The sequence below is a fragment of the Mirounga angustirostris genome, unplaced genomic scaffold (genome assembly GCF_029215605.1).
Source record: "Mirounga angustirostris isolate CCGP_5_RB_7025 unplaced genomic scaffold, mMirAng1.0.hap1 SCAF_14, whole genome shotgun sequence".
Classification (NCBI taxonomy): domain Eukaryota; kingdom Metazoa; phylum Chordata; class Mammalia; order Carnivora; family Phocidae; genus Mirounga; species Mirounga angustirostris.
Window position 1 is genome coordinate 26,850,978 of NW_026991722.1, and position 21,252 is coordinate 26,872,229.

At 47.2% G+C, this 21,252-nt stretch overlaps 1 protein-coding gene across 2 annotated transcripts in view; it reads left to right on the forward strand.

Annotated features, from left to right (window-relative positions):
- The window catches only part of LOXHD1 (lipoxygenase homology PLAT domains 1), a 149,743-nt gene that overhangs the window by 31,320 nt on the left and 97,171 nt on the right, over positions 1 to 21,252 (forward strand). For both annotated transcript variants that reach the window (XM_045886333.2, XM_045886334.2), the window contains exons 5-8: positions 4,788 to 4,886; positions 9,164 to 9,312; positions 18,215 to 18,338; positions 20,577 to 20,827. In XM_045886333.2, the coding sequence (XP_045742289.1) occupies positions 4,788 to 4,886; positions 9,164 to 9,312; positions 18,215 to 18,338; positions 20,577 to 20,827 (623 nt within the window). The remainder of the gene's footprint in view (positions 1 to 4,787; positions 4,887 to 9,163; positions 9,313 to 18,214; positions 18,339 to 20,576; positions 20,828 to 21,252) is intronic.

The following is a 21,252-nucleotide window of genomic DNA, read 5'->3' on the forward strand; positions in this document are numbered from 1 at the left end:
CCTTGGCATAGAGAATGAGAGGCCCAGACGCATTCTAGAAAGAGCCCTAGCTTCAGAGAAAAGAGACCTGGCTTTGAGCCCCTCTTGCATCATTTAGCAGCTGTGTGGCCCCGGGCAAGACGCCTTGCCCCCTGAGCCTCCGTTTCCTCATCTGTAAATGAGAATGTCAACAGTATCTGTCCTGCCTGTATCGTGTGGCCGTTGTATGGTTCAGATGACATCAAGGACATGCAGGGGCCTCATGAGCTGCAAGGCCAGGGTGACCGTTTAGTATTCTTTGTCCTAGAAGGTGGGCCAGCCCCGGCCATCCTCTTTGAACTCTTTGCTCTCATCTGCTTTCTCTGGCCCCCCTTGTTCCCTTCTGGCCTTTGGAGCAGGGATTTTTCCTGGCCTGGGACCTTCCCCCCTGGCTGGTCCTTTCACCAGGGAGGCAGCCACATTTCACATGCGGACGTTTTGCTCTCACACGGATCACTAGATCTAAGGGGTGAATTCAACATACACAAACCCACTTGTGACCAGAATGGCAAGTTTGTGCTCATTGAAATCCTGATCACGGGAAAGTGGGGGGCTCTCATGACCACTTGGGAGTAAGGCCGGATGCACTGTGCTGAGTCAGCCAGCCATGAGAGAATGAAGCCCTGCTTTTATCCCGTTGTGCTCTCTCAACAGTATATGCACTTTATCACAATTTAGGGTTGGCGTGGGGCCCTAGGCCTTGTTTGGAAAATGGCACATCAGATAGGATGGGGTTCTGCTTGGAGAGGAAATGTGGAAGAAAAGCCGGGAGAACAGTAATATAATAAGCCTCATTGTCTCTCTTCGGGGCGTTTTAGAGAACAGTTTTGTGAGGTATGCTTGCCCACCCTGCTGCTGTTCTCAGCCTCTCCTCAATTTGATAGGAGGTCATTTGGCACACGGGGGTCCTGCTCCTCACCCAGCCAACCACACGAAAACCCAGGGCCCCATCTTGCCATAGAGAGTTCTGCAGAGGTTAGAGAACAGTCCAACCTTATCCCAGAACTGACGTTCTCCTGCATTCTGTTCATCTGATTTTCTGACCCCTGGGCTTGGGCCCCTGGTCCACCTCAGCTGGAAGGTTCTGGAAGCTCCTTCCACCCTTGTCTCCTACGTGGCCTCATTTCAGCCCTGATGCCTGCCTCTCTGGACTTTCCTGGCATGGGGATGCTTTGTGTTCCCAAAGCCCTGTGTGGCCTCCTGTTCCCCAGGCCTGCCTGCACCGGCCTCGGGTACCTCCCCTGTCCTCTGAGAACTGCCCCCCCCACCCCCCACCCCACCCCCACCATCTCTTGGCTTCCCTCTCTAGTCTGCAGCCTGCCTTTCCTGGTCAGATGTCATGGAATTGTAGACTGAGAAGGACCCTTAGTGTTCTCATATTCTTTCACCTCTGGCATTTTCTTTACAGCCTCCCTGACAGATGGCTCTCCACCACTGTGCTCGTCACAAAGTGACTGCTTAGATGTCTCTAGGGATGGGAAACTAACTTCCCCCAAGGGCATCCCATGCCTTTGTTGGATAGCCCTAGCTACTAGAAAACGTTTCTTTTGGTGAGCTAAAATATTCTTCTTTATAATTCAAGTGCTAAGTCCAATTCTGCCTTCTGGAATGATGCAGAGTGTCTGCTGCTCCTTCCCCAAGGGCTCCCCAGCCCCCCTCATCCTTTCCTCCTGCTGCACTGTGCCCCATTCTTTCTGGAGTCCTGTCGCCCTCTCTGACTGACTGATACTCAGCAGTGGCCTTTAGGGCCTCCCCCAGCCCACACCTCACCCTGGCATCACCAGCCAAGGGGGCCCTGGGCATCTTGTCACCCTGCAGAGGGGACTTGCCTCTGTGTGAAGTAAGCCCCAGACTGGAGCTGAGAAAGGATGTGAACCCAAATGAAGGGTTCTCAGAGGAGGAAAGAACAGCCCACAGCCAGAGGCCTCTGTGACTTGGAAGATGATCAGGAGCAGGGGCTGCTGGACCGGCCAGGGCCCTCCTGGTCTTCCACAGATATGTCACAGGATCTTTGGGGAAGGAGGGCAGGCTGGAAACCTGCCCGGTCAGCAAGCTCCCCAGGTAGCCTGAATTTGGCTCAGACTTCAAGTCATTGACCTAGGGGTTCTTCTGAAGACCCTGGTTCTGGGGGCGCCTGGGTGGCTCAGTCGCTAAGTGTCTGCCTTCAGCTCAGGTCATGATCCCAGGGTCCTGGGATCGAGCCTCGCATCGGGCTCCCTGCTCAGCGGGAAGCCTGCTTCTCCCTCTCCCACTTCTCTGCTTGTGTTCCCTCTCTCGCTGTCTCTCTCTCTGTCAAATAAATATATAAAATCTTTAAAAAAAAAAAAAAAGACCCTGGTTCTGTCTCCCATCTCAGAGGGGTCTTCATGGGGAAGAAAGTGGGGTGGGAATTTGGGAACTCTTTGGTTGGGGACAAGAATTGGAGGGGACAAGAATTGGAGGAACCTCACCGAGTGAGGTTCAAGGAGAGAATTGTTCCCTCCCGGCTCAGGTTCTCAGCAGGTTAAAGATCAGGCTTCAGGGCTGTGGATATGTGGGGGTGTCCTCTGTGGGCGCCCTGCAACATTCTGCATCATGTCATCTCTAGATGGCAGCTGCTGGGCAGGATTCAAGATAGGGACTGGGTGAAATTAAGTTTTCTCCTTATCTCCCCCACCTCACTCCTTTGCCCTGAGTGACTTCCCTGGGACTTTGAGCTGGGAATCCAGTTGTGAATCAAGTTGCTTTCTGACATACTTAGTGAGACTCCAGTATGTGCTCAGCAAAGTGTGCTAGGGGCTGTTTTGGGGGGCTATACATGAGAAGGAAGTCCTGCCCCAGACCTTTTTTAAATTCTTGAAGAATTTGGAAGCCTCACCTGCAGTAAACAGCTAACCATGCAAGGCGATAGATGGTAAACTTGGAAATCATTGACACAGACAACATGGCAGAGCCAAGGAATGCAGAGGAGAAAGCCCCTGGGGGCTAGGACATTAGGAAAGGCCCTAGGGAGGAGGTGGGCAGGCAGAGGGCATGGAACTCTGGGCCTCAATTAAAACAGTTCCAGTTTATTTTTATTGAGGTATAATTGACATAAAACATTATATTAGTTTCAGGTGTACAAAATAATGATTTGGTATGTGTATCTATTGAGAAATGAGCATCATAAAAAGTCTAGTTAACATCCATCACCATATAATGACACATTTTTTTCTTGTGATAAGAACTTTTAAAATCTACTCTCTCAGCACCTTTCAGATACGCAGTACAGTATTATTAACTATAGTTGCCATGCTGTACATTACGGGTCATGATTTATTTATCTTATAACCAAAGGTTTGTACCTTTTGACCCATTTTGTATACTCCCTATACCCCACTTCTGGCAACCACCAATCTGTTCTCTGTATCTATGGGTTTGGGGTTGTTTTGGTTTGGGGGATTTTTTGGGGTGTTTTTGTGGTTTTTTTGTTGTTTGTTTTTTGGATTCCACATTATCAGTGGAATCGTGCTGTATTTGTCTTTCTGTGACTGGCCTATTTTAGTTAGCATGATGCCCTCAGGGTCCATCCATGTTATTGCAAATGTCAAGATTCCCTTCTTTTTTGTGGCGGAATAATATTCAATTATATATTTATGTATGTTTGTGTGCATGTGTGTGAGTGTGTATACTTCTTTATCTATTCTTCCATTGATGGACACTTAACTTTTTCCATGTCTTGGCTATTGTAAATAATGCTGCAATAAACATGGGGATACAGATACGTTTTTGAAAGGTACTGAAACACCTCTAATTTTTATGAACTTCACATATTGGGCATAAGAAATCTGAACAAAATTCTCCTACATAAAAAATAAAAAGTCATTGAAGGAAGGGGAAAGGGAAGGGAAAATCGCCTCAGCCCTTGGAATTGTTAGCACCCAAAGAAAGTCTAGAGGAGTCTTCCGTCCTGCACCACACAGCAACCCCTGTCCTTTACTCCTTCACTCTAAGGCAGGCTCCAGCTGGGGAGACCTAGGCAGAGCTCAGCCTGTTGTGTAGTTTACATTGAGCCCCATCCCCCCGCAAGGCCATGGCCAGGGCTGAGGCATTTGGAGGTTACAGTGCATGGGGTTCTGCGAATAGGAGAAAGATACAGGAAGCAATACAGATCTTTAAGTAAGGTAACCACTAAGCATGCATTTGCTGGCTACTCTCAGTGCTCTAGTTTTTGCACTGGTTATGGCCCTGATAATTTACATATAAATTTGATTTTCATTTGCAGAATGTATTTTCCCCAGTGAATTTTTACACTGTGATGAAGTGTGGAGAACAGATTGGAGAGGGCAGAGTAGATGTGCAGTGGGCCCAGTAAGAAGCATTTCAATATCCAGGGGAGATGGGCTGGTGGTCTGGTTCAGTGTGGCCTCTGGATTGGGGCTGATTCCTGCATCCCAAGGCAGCATGTTAGTAGAGAAAAACAGAAGTTCCCTCTACCTGATTTACGCTGTGCACACCGTTTAGCAATGACCATTTGACTTTTCTTTCCAGCTTTATTGAGCTATAACTGACATGTAACACTGTCTAAGTTTAAGGTGTGCGGTGCCTTAACTTGATACGCATGGATACTGGCAATGACCATTTGGAACCAGTGTCAGGCAGCTTGTTTCTTGCTGTGTTCTTGACAGCAATGGTGAGACCTCAGGCTCTGTTGGAGGGAAGGGTGGCTGGTGTGGTAGCTCCCTTGGGGCCTTTGTTCTTCTCTCTTCGGGATCCTAATGAGCCGAGGCTTTCTCTGTCCTCCTTCCCAGGTAACAAGTATGAAGTCAGGGTGTATACTGGTGACGTCATGGGTGCGGGGACCGATGCTGACGTGTTCATCAATGTCTTTGGAGAGTATGGAGACACAGGTAAGAAATCCTTTCTTCCCAAGCTGTGCCCAGTTCTGCTTCTTAGGTGGGCTGTTCCCCCCCACGCCTGGCAGAGGAAGGCAGCTCCAGTCTCCTCTGTTGAGCTGCAATTCTGCTTGCAGCGTGGTTGTTCATGGCCTTCCCTGGGCAGCCAGGTGCCCATCTTGTAAAATCTATGCATGTGATGTGTTTTCAGAATATGGTGTGGGGTCTCAGGTCTATTTACACTTGTCCTTCATCCGAGACTATGAACAGACCCAAGCTTTACATCACCAAGACACTCATTCTTACTTTCTCTATCTCCTTAAGCTCCATGGCCGTCTTGCGTTATATTTTGAATGTGGCTGGGCATGGCCTGATTCAGTGCAGTGGTTTGGTGCAGAGTAGAATGGAGCCAGGGATAGATAATTAGACTTGTCTTCATAGGTGAAGCAAGAACTGAAGACAAAAGCATGGCCACAAGTATTGGGAGGACATTCAGGCCAGTAGAACTGAGACAGGTGGTTCTCTCCTGCTTCCTCGAAGTTAATGAAATAACACAGGAGTCAGAAAAGCTACTGAGATCCGAATTTGGGATGCAATGTATTAAAGAATTCAAAATGCACTGCTGAGTTTAAGGAAAAAAGAGATCTCCAGGTGCCAGAAATGAAGAGGGAACTCAAAACCAAAGTATTAGGTATGAATTGGTGCTATGGCATTTGGAAGGAGGGAGCTTTCATGTTCAACAATCTACAGGATAGATTTCTGTACCCATTTGGGGTCAGAAAATAATATCTTGCATGAAGCAAGATAGGCAAAATTAGAACCACAGGTAAAGCCAGGAGCCCTGAAGGTTCACAGGAACATCTTCAGCAAAAAAGGTCAGGAAAAAGTTCGCTTATCAGTACAATAACCTTATCTCCGCAAGAGCTCTAGATTAAAAAGACAGAGCTGTTGAGAAATTGATACCTTCTGCTCACACTCATGTGGGCTTGACATCTGATTTTATACTACAAGTGTGCTTTGGGGACCTCCCCTCCCCAAGCACAGAAATTGGCTCCATGCCAGTAATACCTCTGGTGCTTGCAGAAGCATTTGCAAGACTGCATGAGATTCCCAGAGATAAGGTAGTGGAGATGAGTTCACTTTCCAAAACTACAAAACACTCGAGGACATAATCCCCCATGACTAAACATCAGTGGACACAACAGTAAGAGTAAATGCTCAAGAATTTCAGATAATAGGGGCACCTGGGTGGCTCAGTCATTAAGCGTCTGCCTTCGGCTCAGGTCATGGTCCCAGGGTCCTGGGATTGAGCCCTGCATCAGGCTCCCTGCTCAGCGGGAAGCCTGCTCCTCCCTCTCCCACTCCCCCTACTTGCGTTCCCTCTCTCGCTGTCTCTCTCTCTGCCAAATAAATAAATAAAATCTTTTAAAAAATTTCAGATAATAGAGTAATCTGAGAAAAGCTATAGTTTAAATATGTTTAAATGGACTACAGACATGAACAAAACAATTAAAGAAAACAACAAGGCACCATGAAAAGTATATAAAACAGAAATATAGGAAATGAAAATATAGTTACTAAATATGAACACTTAATGCATGTGTTAAACAACACAATTAGAAACCACTGAATAGAGACTTATGAACTGTAACACAAATATGAACAAAATACTCAGAGCAGAGACATGAAGAGGAAAATACAAATGAGAGGTCATGATTCATGAAGGACAGAATAAGTTCTGATAGATGTTGAATAGGAGTTCCAATAGAGAATAGAATAGGTGAAAGAAAATACTTGAAAAGATAATGGCTGAAACTTTTTCAAAATTGAGCAAAGATATGAATTTTCAGACTAAAGTAACAGAAGGAGTCACTGAGCAGGATAAAGGAAAACAAATCCACATTTAGATACATTGTGGGGAAACCAAAGGCAAAGAGAAAGATCTTAAAGGTAACCAGATTTGGCAGATTATCTTCTACAAAACCAATTAGAAGGATAGTAAATTCCTATCAGCTACTTATACAAGGTCATAAGTTCATGGAATAATAGATTTAATGTTCTGAGCAAGAATATATATCAGTCTAGAATTCTGTGTCCAGCTAGGCTATCATTCCAGAGTGAGGGCAAAATTAGTGAATTGCCACGCAAACAAAGAAAAATAGGGTTTACCACTCATACACGTATACTTAAACAGCTGCTGAAGAATATACTTTAAGAAAAAGGAAATCATACCCACAAGAAAGGTGAAGCGAGGAAAATATTGATATTGATGTAACAAAGCTAAGCAAGCATTGACTATAGTAAACAATATTAATAATAACTATCATCAGGGCATGAGAAAATGTGGACCCAAAATACTAGAACACGATCATCTTTGAGAAGGAAGGTAAATAATGAAAGTTAAAATATAATTAAGTTCTTGGTCACAGCTCATCCCCAAGCGGTAGGAGAGCATAGGTATTGATGAACTTTAGACTTCAATAAGTCAAGTATGCATATTAAAATTGTAAAAGTAACCCCCCCCATAAGAAATGTATAACTTCTAAACCAGTAGAGGGAATAAAAGGGAATAAGGCCTCAATCAATCCAATAGAAGACAGGAAATGAGGAAAGAGAAGCAAAGAAAAAGTATGGCTAATAATAAAAAATAAAATAAATGTACAAATAATCACAATAAATAGAAATAAACTAAACTCATCAGTTAAAAGATAGGTATTCTCATATTAAATGAAAAGAAATAAAATCCAGCTTAAGCATGGGATGCAGAAGGGCTGAAAATAAATAGAATGCAATGATGTCTATCAGGAGCATATCAACAACACAGAAGAAGGTGGCATAGCTGTATTATTATCGGTCAAATTAAACTTTAAGGCAAAAACACTCTGTTAGAAATAAAAAATGTATCAGACAATGATGAAAGGAACAATTAACCTGGAAGATGTGAAAATTCTGAGCTGGTATAAATTTTACAACGTATTCCCAAAATATGTGAAGCGCATCATGAACACAGCACTTAGCTCAGGCAGCCACCTCGTGGGGACCAATTCAGTTCATCCTCACAGCGGACCCTATGCGATGGTGCTGTTTGCATCCCCTCTGTGTGGATGACGAACCTGAGACAGAGAGATATGCACTGTGATGTTATTCTTGTAAATTCTAAAACATGCAAAAAATAGTACATTTTCTCTATGAATACATCCACCTGCGAACCAAAATTCACGGAGACGATACAGGTCACTTGTGGGTGGGGTTTATTTGCGGTAGGGAGTAGGAGAGTCGGGTGGCCAGTGAGACTTTAGACCTACCCGTTATCTCGTCTTTAAAAAAGAAAGGTCTGAGCCAATTAGGCAGAGTGTTAGCACCTGTTCTGCCTCTGAAATCTGGTGGTGGGCATATGGGTTTCTTATACTACTTTCTATATGTTTGAATGGTTGCAGTTCAAAATGTAGAAAGATGTAAAGAATTAAATTTTAGGAAAGAAAGCAAATGGATGGCATCAGCATGAAGCTGGTACTTAGGTGGGGCTGTAAGTGTTAATATGACCTGCAGGCTTGGGGACATAATAGTGGAAAATTGCAAAGTAGAAAGAACAGGTTAGAATGGATCCTAATGATGTGCTTATCAGCCACGTGACTTCTGGCATGTTATCGGGCTTCTCTAAGCCTGTTTCTTCATCCACAAGACAGAATTAATAATACTCCCTCTTGGACTGTGGTGACAAATAGAAAGAAAAGAAAAAAAAAATCTGTGTAGAACTAGGATGTGTGATGGTAGCTGTCATTGCTGTTTTCCAGAAAAGGAGGCAGGCCAAAGGACGTCTCTTGGCTGTCAGGGGCCCAGCACAGCCCTGGACCAACTTCCACGGCCATGCCCCCAGTTGAGGACAAGAGGCTGGGACAAGCCCGGCAGGACCTCAGCTCTAAGGATGGGGGTGCACATGGGGTTACCAGGATGGACACTCCAGACTAAGGCAGGAAGCAGAAACCCAGTTATGGGACCTGGGCACAAGCCACACGCAGGGCAAGCTTCTCCCTTGACTGGAGGTTGGAGGGATTTACAGAGCCCAGACATCTCAGGGTTGACTTCTTAAAAAAATTTAACATTGTCGTTAGAGTAGTTTTAGGTTCACAGCAAAATGGAGTGGAAGGACCTGTCCCTGCCCCACCCCCCACCACTTCCCACCTTGCTGACTTTTGAGACCACCCTCCAGTGGGCAGACCATTAAGCTTATAAATGGTTTTTTCTCCTCCTCTGGTCTCCTTTGTAAGTTTCTTGCCTGTGTGTGTATACAGGGGAGCGCAGGCTGGAAAATGAAAAGGACAACTTTGAAAGGGGAGCTGAAGACAAGTTCATGCTAGATGCTCCGGATCTGGGGCAGCTGATAAAGATCAATGTTGGCCACAACAACAAGGGTGGGTCTGCAGGTTGGTTCCTGTCCAAGGTAGGTTCGGCTGCCTGTCCGTGGTCCCTGTGGCCTGGGAGGGGAATTCTGGCTCTTCAGGGGGCATATTTCAGCCTAACCTCCCTCTCTTGGTCTGTCTGTCTCCACTCTTCTGCCAAAGCCTCCTGGCCAACCATGCTGCCTGACTCCCAGCCTCCCAGACCCTGCACATGTTACCACCTTCCCAGAAAGCCCGGGGCTCCCATCCAAAGGTAGCCAGGGCCTGATCGTCCTTCAAGGCTCAAGCTCTCCCTGACTCTGGCCCACCAGAACCTCTCCTTCCTGTGAATGCTTATAACCCTGCCTGCTTAGGGCGTTCATTGGACCCTAATCATAAGCTTTCTTGTGACTTATCTTGGGCTGTTGCCTTGCAACATCTGCATTTAGGTGCCTCATAATCTTACCAACCCAGGACGAAGGTAGGAAGCAAGAAGAAAACAAAAAGGCTTCTGAGGAGCTAACACTTATCTGGTTCAAAGTTTGTGAGGAGAGCTCATGCCTCTGGCTCTCTCTTGCCTTGCCCTGATTTTGAAGGCAAGACCCCTCAGACTCTCTCTCAGCCTAGTGCTCATTATAATCTCTTCTAGCAAACTCTTGCCTACAATTTTAAACCTACAGCAAAAGATTAGAGAGGGAAAGAGTCATTGTATTAGGTAGGGCTATTGAGGACTGTAATGGGGACCTTCTTCTTCTTTGAAGAAGAAGATATAAAAAGCCAAAAGAATATTCAAAATCCACAGAAGTCTGAGGTCACTTAGAAAATGGGCTACGATCCCATATATCTCCCTTCATGAGGCTATCAGTAGATTTCAGCTCATTACAGAAGGATAGGGAAAGGTTATTGTAGAATATGTATTTGAAAAATATTTTGAAAAAGATCTTATTGCTTAAAACAGAAACCACTCCGACTTATAACAATTTGACTGCAGAATGAGGCTGCCTGATAGGTGAGGTTTTGTTATTGCTTAACTTCATTACCTTCTTATATCAGCAGTGTTTGACTGCAATTATCAGACGATTGAAGTGCAGTGTTACATAACCAGGGCTTATTTTTCTCATCTCACACAAAATCCAGATGTGGTCAGCTCAGGGCTGGTGCAGCTGCTTTTAGGACAGCTGCTGTCTTGCTGTGTCACCATCCTGAGCACTGTGGCTTTCATCCCCCACCTTGTTGCCTCATGATCACATGATGGCTGCTGAATCTCTAGCCATCTTATCTGTGTTCCAGGCAGGAAGAGAAGGGAAGACCAAAGGGGAAAACCTTTTTTTTTTTTTTTTTTTCCTGGCAAGCCTTGCTTTATTTTGAAAGACACAATGCCCTCCTTGGGCCTTCTGCCTACATTTCATGAGTCAGAAATGAGTCGTGTGGTCACCCTAGCTACAGTGGAAAGTAGGACAAGTGGCTGGCTTTCCAGTCTTTATAGTAGAAGTAGGCTAGGAAAGGGCTGAGTGAGCATCCTCGCATGTCTGCCGCACTCCTTTCCATAACTAGGCTGGACATTCCTCGAGGGCACTGCCCCAGCTCTTGGCCTGGAATGGGGCATGAATTGGTGAAGTGAGGAGTGGCCAAGGTTCCTCTGGAAAGGAGGGGGCTTGCCTGGCTCTAAGAGCCGAGAGCCTGGTGCTGAACAGGGTTCCAGGAGGCTAAATGCTGCTTGGATTGGCGAAGAAATGGGGCAGGAGTCCAGAACCCTAAGTAGCCAGTGAGAAGGCAGGGGTGTGTCCTCAGGGAGGAGGAGGGAGAAGAGGCAGGTGTGTTTTATGACCGCAGCCACGTTCCTCCATCCTGGGAAGGAACACAGTCTGAGTGAAGACCCAGGGTTAGTGCACGGAACTGCAAGGTACACCCCAGAGCCTGATGTGGCCTTGGCAAGGTTTTGCAGTTGCACCTCCCACCCCCGGGTCAGGTTCCTTCTTGGTCACATGGGCCCACTCATCCGATGTGCTCTCTTCAGAAACTTCACGAACGAGGTGGGCTTGCACGCCAGAACAGGCCCCTTTATTGTGTTCATGCTCAAAGGAAAGGACAGCTTGGCAGAGTGAGAACATGTTTTTTTCCTTTTCTTTTTGTCCCTTTAAGATGTTGGAAATTGCATACCATTGCCTTCTGAAATTTGATATTGAAGCCAAGGGGATTTTTGTTTCTTTCAAGATGATCTGTTTTATTTTATTTTATTTTTTTCAGCCAGAATCCTTGCAGAATTTTTTCTTTATATTTATAATAAAAAGTCTAGAAGAGGGGGGCTGTGTTAGTTCCTTTATACCCTCATCCTCTTTCCCTTCTTCCCTCCCTCCCTTCCTTTTGTTTTTGTTTTTAATTTCTTAGGGACATGATGAGTCTTTGATGCAAAGGATATTTATTTATTTATTATTTATTTATTTATTTATAGCTCAAAAAAGAGATCTCCTATTATATACCAGATTCTTGCTTGGATGGCATCTGTTCTGGCCTCTTCTTCGGGAGCACCAGTTAGCCATTTATAGGATCTCCGTTCTCTGCTTTGCAAAGCGTTCAGCTTCCCTCTGGCCCCTTCCATCCTCTGTGCTTTGCATCCTGTGAGAACCTATCACCTTCCCCCACCCTGTCATTGATTGACTCTTCCAAACTACCAGGTCCCTTCCTTTCTCCTATCAATGTGCATTTTAATTCTGAATGTTTCTATTATTTTTTTCTTCCTATAAAAGTAGTACATATTCATTGTAAAAAGTTAGGAAATACACATAAACAAAAAATGAGATAAACCTAAACCACCATGATTTCACCACCCAGAGATAACCAGTGAGCATATCTCGGTGCAGATCCTCCAGATATTTTTCTGTGAATTAATATACATATATCATTTTTTATAAAATGGGGTCATCGTAAACAGTGTTTTACAAGCCGCTCTGTTTCCACTTTGAAATAGAGCATGCAGATGTCCCCATGTTATTTAAACAGAATGACACGAAGGTTTTACAATGTAATGTTTTAGTGAGTGCTCCAGTATTTCCGTGCACAGATACATCCTGACTGATTAAACCGATCTTCCTTTGTTGAACATCCTTTTCCTCAGCATTCCTGAGAGTATAAAGAGTGCAGTGACACACATCCTTATAGCTTATCTTTATGCACAGCTAAGATTACTTCTTACGATAAATTCCCAGGAGTTGCTTAAAGGACTCGCAGGATGGTGAGAACTTTGACGGATTTGCTGCTTTTTGGTTCTCTTGATACCTTTCCTTTTTCAACCTAGTTCCCTTTTAATATCACCTTTTGCCTTTTCCACGCAGCCCCTGCTATCCTTAAAGATGTTTAGTCCTATTTCATAAAGACCAAATCTTCTTGTATTCCACGAAGCATGCCCACTTTCCTGAATCCTTGTACTGTATGCTGTGTGAGACCCTTGGCAGAGTTCTGCTCTTCTTTTGATTCTTTGGAGTGATGTTTCCACCTTTCCTCCCGCCCTCCCCCTCTCCCTTCTTCTTTCTTTCCTTTTTCTTTTCTTATTTGCTAGGCAGACACTGTTTTGAACCAGAAGGCCAAGCAGGCTACTTTCAGTGTGAGATTGGTTATTCTCTTTGCAGCTGTATCATGTGCAGGGGTGAGTTCAGGGACCTACTTCCTGCTCCGCCCACCCCCCAGTACCAAGGCGGTTGTCCCTCTCCAAGTTTTGCTGCTTTCTGAAAACCTCCTAACAGCCTATTCCTATACCTTAAGCCAAACCAAAATCCTTCCTGGGGATAAGACAAAAAATTAACTCAAGCACTTTGTAGGCCATTGTGCCTGGATTTCCTAGCTATTTTCCTGAGGAAGGGAGGAAGGAAGACTTTAGGTCCCAGGCAGGGTGAGTGCAAGCTGGAAGCCAGAGGCTGGGGGAAGGCGCTCTGTGACTACGCCGTGGGCAGCCAGCTCTAGCGTCCTGCCTCCCCTGCCTCGCACCTCGTGCTGCCCCTCCTTAGTTCACTCCAACTGATCTGCTGGCCCTCAGCTCCGCAGGGATGCCAATTAAAGGGGCTACTGAACTGGCCATGTTTCCAGATTTGACACTTGCACAGTAAGTGCTCCTGGTCCTCGAAGTTGCCAGGCTGGTTGCCTTGGACTTCACATGACAACCGCCCCTTAGGTATTTACGTTTAAGGGCTTGGTGGGATAAATCTAAAATCCAGTGTAATTAACTCCTTCATAGGCGGTCGCCCCTCTAGTCGGCTGCCCATGTGTGCGTCTCAGCCCAGGCAGATGGGCTTCGAGGTGACCTACACACCCCTTCTCCCCCTGCCTCTCCCTCTCCCAGAGTTGGAGGGCTGGCATCCTCACCTCCCCCAGCTCTTGCCCCCACCCAGGGCTTGGGCCCCCACATCTCGTTAGCTCATAATCTTGATCAACTCAAATGGTCTATGCAGTTCAAAGACCGCTTAGGAAGAGCAATAGTCACAAGATGGAACATCATGCACCAATGGGTCCTGTCCTTGGTCCATCTGCTGCAGTAAAGAGACTGGCCCAAGGCCCTGCAGCTCTTCAGTGGCAGGCCTGGTACGTGCCCCAGGTCCTCTGGACTCCCGGTCTGGATTCCCTCCACGATGTCACGTGTTAGACAGTCCACATGGGGATATCGCCTGCTGCGTGCTGCTGGGGATATGAGCACAGCCTGCATCACTGGCCTTGGCAGGACGAGGAGACAGGCTCATGGAGTTGATTTCAGGGATGTCAAGAAGCTCAGTGTGTCCTTCTGTTACCAATGAAAACTCAACAGTCAAACATTTATGCGGCTACCAACAGCAGCTGTTATGATAAACACTGTTCTGCTCCTTAAAAGAATAAGACAAGTCCCTAAAATAATCATACCTACAGTACCCTTATATCCCAAACTTTCAGGGACAGCCCAGCTTTCAATGAACAAACATTCTGTCTTGCGAGTCCCACAATTAGAGTAGTGTCGATCAGACCAAATTTCCCGGCTTGAAGACCAGAAATCAGAATTACCATGAGTTTAATGCAAAACAGGAGGAGATAAAAGACTTCAGTAAGGTACAAATGAAGGTTGTGGGGGTGAGCTGTGTCTCACGGGGCCTCAGGGGTCCACTGGAGCTGGGCCATGAAGATGGGTAGGGTTTTGCCAGGAGGGGCAGGGAGGAGGACTCCTGTGGGCAGATGAGGAGGAGCCAGAGAGTAGGGCAGGGATATTGAGTAGCTCTGGGCCAGAGCACAGGGCTCAGAGGACTGAGAAGTGGGAAATAATATTAGGGAGGTAGGTGTGGGAAGGACCTTTGCAGATCCTGATCATAATAAGCCATTAGAGGTCTTTATTGACTGAGGTGGAGCAGTGGTCTGAGGTGGTGATGAGAGAGTAGGTGTATGGGTGGGCTCAGAGGAGAGGAGGTGCAGAGGAAGAAGAGAATGTTAGGGTGTCACCATTCAGATGCTGCCATTTACAGTTATTTATATTATGTGACAGAGTTTTTCAGTGTGATGACTGAGACCTGGAGCCTGGGGGTAAGGATAGCCTCGTGACAGGGAGATCTCACCTTCCTTTGGTGGGCCTCAGTTTCCCCCATAGAACATTCTCTCACTCTTCCATGAGCCCAGGTCTTCCCTGCTAACTCCTAGATGCTGAGATTTATTTTAAAGTGGGTTCATAAGCTCCAAAAATCTTCCTCCCTTTTTTCTTGTGTCAAAACTTACCTGTCCTTTGCCCTATGATCTTAGAACTCTAACAGGAAGGCACAGTTCAGCAATGGCTCTGGGAATGTTGCGATGGCAGCTCACAGGTCATGGGCCACTTTTACTGGATAACCTATATGCATTTTTAAAGGGAAGATTGGAAACTCCTTGAAGGCAGAGGTTTGTTTTACGTGCATTGCCTGCTCCCGTGGCTGGTTCACAGCGGGCTGGTACACAGCGGGCCCACCCTTTGTGGACCCCCCAGACTTTGTGTGTCTTGGGTACCTTGGCACGTGGGCGGGAGGGAGGAGACCCTTCATCCTCCTCACATTGTTCTGTATGTGGGGGACGGTTCACTTTTGCACAGAACAGGCCTCTGTTGCCATCAGGTTATATAAAATCGGTGGAAGTTCTTCCAGTATAGAGCACGGAGAGCTGCTATGAATCCCAGTTGACACTCCACATTGATCTAAAATCTGCTGACTCCAGGCCCCACTCCATGTGCTCACGCCTGCGTGTTTACCCTGTAAGGGGTGGGGGGCGGGTAGAAATGAAAGCCCCGAGGCCCCCGATCATTTGGGTGTGTCTGTGAACCTCAGTAAAGAACAGGGAAGAGAGGACCCCTGCTTGGCGGCTCCACCTTTTCCTCCTCTCCTTCGGGATAGTGTAACCTTCTTGGCTTTTCCCACTGGCTGGTCTTGCCTTCTGACTCGGCTGTGTCCTTGTTGCTGCTGAAGACAGTGGGCTCCAGCATGGACAGGCCTCACCACCCCGGGGGCCCGTGACCCCGGCTTTCCTTCTCGCCTCTGAGAAGGTGAGCCCTGCCTGGGGGCTTGTCTTCCGATGGAGGGCATTCCCCCAGGAGATAATGGTTCTTGTTTTTTATTTGGTCATTGCTTCTGTCTGTCTGTCTGTCTGTCTGTCTCTCTCTCACACACACACTCTCTCTCTTTCTGTCTCTCTCTCTCTCTCTCCAGGTGTGTGCTTCTCTCAGTCATGGGGACGGGGGTTTCTGTCTCCCCAGTCTTCTTCTACAGCGCTTTCTGCCGTTAACAACAGAATCTGTGAAGCAACACTCTGTCTGGAACACCAACCTTTCATTCTGTTAGCAAAACCATTCCTGAGACGTCCTGAAGTCTTACAAGGAACTCCCTGAAAACTCAGAGCTGTCTGAGGAGGTTGTGAACACAAGTGGGAAAGCTGCTCCCTCCTCTCTTACAGGGGACTCTTGGGTACACCCCTCTGAGCAACAGGGGCCCTGAGTCAGCCAGGACCCACATCAGCAGAGGCCGGAATGCCTTTGGGAGGACCCTCTGCCCCCTCTCCCTGGCTGGTTTCTCTGCACTGCAGCGCTTGGTCATTTCCTTCCCTGCCTCCACCCCTCTGCTCCTTCCCGCTGTGGTGTGCGTCCTAGAGGTGCTCCCAGATAGTTGGCTCTCGGGGAGCCGGCTTCCTCCAGCCTCATCTTGCAGACCTTGTGGCCACGAATTTTCACAGATAATTGTTTACACAGTTTAATATGCATCTGGAAAATTTCTAGAACTGTCCATGGACTTTCATACTTTCTGTACCAGTACTTAAGCTTTTATCTTCTCTCTCGGCCTTTCTTTGTATTTAGTATTTTTGGAAAATCTAGCTTTTAGCGTCTTGCTTGTTATTCAAAATTTTACATTTCAAATATCGTCTCTTTGTGATTCAGCTAGTTTTGTCCTGTAGGGGGTATTGAATGGTACGCATTTTATTTTTCAGATTAGCTAAACTTCTCAGGTCAGGAATTTCAATCAGACAGTAGGCCAGTAGAAGGCCCTTTATTGATGGACTCCACGGGCTGTGAGGGTGGTGCTCTAGCTCTTGAAACCGTGGCTGCCACACTCGTCCGTGAACATTTAAAGACAGAGATGGTGAATCTGTACATCTAGGTTTATTAGTAGACTTGATAGCCTGTCTGATAAACCAAGTCCTATCTTCCTTCACTTTGCTTTTCCAACTCTGTGAGCCTCAGAGTAAGGGGGGTTAGGAGGCAGGTTGAAGCCTCAGACCTTTGTCATTGACTCCCCAATCTCCCCCTAACACAGAGATGAAAGTCACAGAGAAATGTGCAGATAGGAGGGTTGGGAGAGGCTGGACTTTGGCAGCAGAAGACTCTCTGGGCTGTGCCACAGTGGTCTCCAGGCACTCAGCTTGAGAAGTACAGACAATCAAATCAGCAGGCTCTGAAGGGTGACTCACACCAACCAAACTCACAAGGGACTGATTTATAAACCGAAGCCTGAATACTGATTTATCTGAGGAGAGAAGCCTGGTGTGGCGTCCAGTTACTGGCTCAGGCCACTGGCTCCCACCTAGTGAGTGGTGTCCTCAGGAAGACTGTTCTTAGCCCAGAAGGTTCCTATGCGAACATGGGATTAGAACAATGTGGGATGCCTTCAGGCAGCCCATGTGTGCCCTGTTGGCACACTGCAGACACTTGGATATTAGGAAATGAGTCTTTCATTGAAATCAGAGCCCCCTCTCTCGGGCAGTCTTGGGAACACCTGGACAGACACGTCCATTTTCCAGCTTACCCTGTGTGTCCGCAGATGCTTCTGTCTGCACAGTGCTAGGAACGGAGGGCATGTTCTAGTTATTGACCAGTCTGCTTATCTTAGAGTGCGTTTTCAGTTGGGGTCTCGGGACATTTGGGAGAGCCCCTCGGCTTCTCGGTAAACTCTGAAAGACCCCCTTATCTCAGCCTCGCCAACCTAGCTCACATGTGAGTGCCCTGAGGGAAGCTTCATAAATGGCCGATTCCATTATCCTCCCTGTCAGTGACTGATGTTTTCTGACCTGATCACCAGATCCCGGGATTCTGTGTGCCTGATTTGGGGCTCATAGTTCTTGTGTGGACTCTGCTTCTCACCAAGAAGGTTAGGGTCCCAACCTTCAGCAGGTGGGGAAGATGATGCTCTTGTTGCAGTCCGCAAATCCAGGCTTCACACCCAGGTCTCACAGGACACATCCTGCCAAATTTCCTGCGTTTAGTTTTTTAAACGATCTGTAACAGAAGAGGGAAGAGTGGCTCAGTCATTCAAGTAGAAGGTCATTGCCAGTCATCCCCATGTGCCTCTCAGTGATCTGTGCCAGGTGTGTCCTTGTAAGAAGCTTAGTGGGCCACTAAGAAGGTGAGAGTGTATTCTCAGAGTGCACTCAAGTGGTGGAGGGATTCGATCACCAGGTGAGCCCTCCATGACACTGGTCATTCCCTCCCTCTCTTCTCCTTCCCAGATTATCATTGAAGATATTGGGAACAAAAGGAAATACGACTTCCCCCTTAACCGCTGGCTGGCCCTGGACGAAGATGATGGCAAAATCCAAAGGGATATCTTAGTGGGCGGAGCTGAGACCACAGGTAGAACTGAAGAAAGGGGAAGTCTGATTGGCTGATACTTCACTTTGCCCGAGGCTCTGTGTTCTTGTCTGTGGGCCTGGAGGCTTGTGATCAAGTGGGAGCCAGCCACTCCTCCTGCTCTTGAAAGTGTTCTGTCCCTTTGGGCTGGAGCCTGGGGCTCTGCTGATACCAGAGGAGGTGGGGAGATGCCCCTGGGCAGGTACTAACTTCCCAGGGCAAAAGAGGTTATCCACTGCATGAAGCCGGAATGTGAACTCCTATTCCATGTGGATGTTTATGAGGATATGGATTTGCTCTTAACTCCTCCTGCTATTGAGTGCTTTATACGCCGGGCCCTCTGCCAGGCACCTGACCCATTTCAGCTCCTTTAAACCCCATAGTGACCCTGTAACATAGGAACTGTTATTGCTCCCATTTCACAGATGAGCAAACTGAGTCACATAGATGTTAAGAGACCTGTCCAAGGTCACATAGCTGGTAAGTGACAGATCTAGGATTTGATCTGCCACCTAAATCTCTACCCTGTGTGAATTCCACAGAAAACCTGCAACTCCCAGCATGGGAGTTCATGGATGTTCGAGAAAATCAGTGTTGTAATATGCACATCTGAGAAGGTGCTCTGCTGCATAGCCTCCTGTTGCTCACCACTGCAGAGAGAATACGTCCAAGTTCTGGGGCACAGTATGCAAATTGCTCTATGGTTTAGCTCCAGCTCTTCGCAGCATCTTTCAACATCTTATCTCCCCACTTCCACCTCCCCTCCCATCCCCCTCCACCTCATCCATACACCTGTCCCTCTTTCCTGAACCTACGCCCCGCCTCATCCACCTGTCTTCTGCTCAGCTGCCCCCCCCCCCACCTCAGCCATGCCTTCCCCTCCCCTCCCTGCTGGTCTTACTCTTTCTCTCTATCTTTAGAACATCGTTCTCCTCAGCCTGTGATGCCATTTCTCTTCTCTGTGCTACCCTCCACTCCCTCTGAGCCCTGCCTCTCTCCTTTGCCGTACGTAGACCATGACTGCTCTCAGTTAGGAAATCCAGTGTTCCTCTGCTCCAACATCTTTCAACCTCACACATCATTTGTAACTGAAGTTTGCGAAGTATTCACTTAAAAACAGGTACCAGAGTGGGTCTGCTATGACCCCTTTCACCATGCGACTCTTACTTGCCCCAGAGGAGCAGGAGAAATGGCCGGCGAGGGCTGGGCATTGCTGGTAGCCTGGGCCGTGGGCGTATGTCCCAGGTCCATGTGTTTTGGAGAAGCAGAGCTGGAGACCCCCTCTTTGAGGGCAGTGGCCACTTTTTCCCATCTTCATAGTCTCCCTGAGGCCTTGCATGTAGTAAGCTCTCAATCAGCATTTGTTGAACAAAGGAAGGTGTAAATGTATAAATGAAAAAGGCATCCACGTAGCCGCATGTGCTAGCTCCAAAGAAAATTTGGGATTTTCATCTCCCTGGGCTCCCGGGTGGAGGGTGGGGTTGGGGGTAGGGTGGAGGGGTGTGTGCGAGCTCGGGAGAACTGACAAGGACTAAAGGGCCATTGCCTTTGACTCCAGGACAAAATGAAGGGAGGCCAGACCTTAGCAGAGTTTCAATGTTTGTCTTCAGTGTATTCTCTTACTCAGTCCCATCTCAGAGCTTAATCGCCATTTGCTGGCTCTTGCCCAGAACTTCATGTCCTCATCTTGCCTCCTGACTGATCAAACCCCAGTTTGATGGCCCAACCACAATGTTCTCTCCTTCCCTCACCCTACCACGTCAGGCAGCGAAAGAGGACATTAGTGCCCTCTATTAAAAGTTGTCTTTTTAAGTTATGAGCAAAAGAGCAAGAGAAATGAATCAGATAGTCTTGAATATGAATCTCCATTAATGGAGTTGACTATTATAATTAAATCAGACAACAGAATTCATCCGGCAGCTATTAATAATATGCATGTGGTAATTAACGTTAATAACAAGTACTATTCTTAGCCAACTCAAATTCTGCCTTCTCTTTGTTAGTTTTTGTAATCAGGGCTGGCAGCTTCTTATAGTAATACCTGCAGTTTATTCTGAAACTCAGATAATATGGAGCGGAGAGGGGTACTGGATGTCATCTTGGGGAGGAGGACAGGGGGAAAATGAGGATGTATGGAGGAGGGAGGGTCTAGGGAGGCTGGAGCCAGGGAGAGGAGAGTGTGGGTGGGATTTTGTAACCAGCTGGCACTAACTTTCTCCTCCCCTGTGGCTTCTACACCAGCTATCTCATATGTGGTCACCGTCTTCACTGGGGATGTCCGGGGGGCTGGGACCAAATCCAAAATCTACCTGGTCATGTATGGGGCCAGAGGGAATAAGAACAGTGGGAAAATCTTCCTGGAAGGTGGTGTGTTTGACCGTGGCCGCACAGACATCTTCCACATCGAGCTGGCTGTCCTCCTCAGTCCTCTGAGTCGGGTCTCCATTGGGCACGGCAATGTGGGCGTCAATAGAGGCTGGTACTGCGAGAAGGTAAGGGATGCCTTCTGGGGGTGGAGGGGCCCTTTCCTGATTCAACCCCTCTTCTTTAACTTGCATAGAAATGCTGACCTGCTTCCTGCTTCCTACTTCCTTTGGACCAATGACAGAGCACATAGGCAGGCACTTTCATTGGGCAGTTGGGTTGGTAACATGCCCATCCATCTTGTTCTGCTTATGGTCAGGAATGAGGGCTGTTCTGTGCATGCATCCAAGGGCCAAATGCAGGTGGTAGCTGGTAGTTATAAACTGTCCTGATTCTTGGTGTTGTTTCACTTCAGCTTATAAATCTCTCAGTCAACAAGTATTTTGGGGGCTCCTGAGTGGCTCAGTTAAACATCTGCCTTTGGCTCAGGTCATGATCCTGGGGTCCTGGGATCGAGCCCTACATGGAGCTCCCTGCTCAGCAGGGAGTCTAC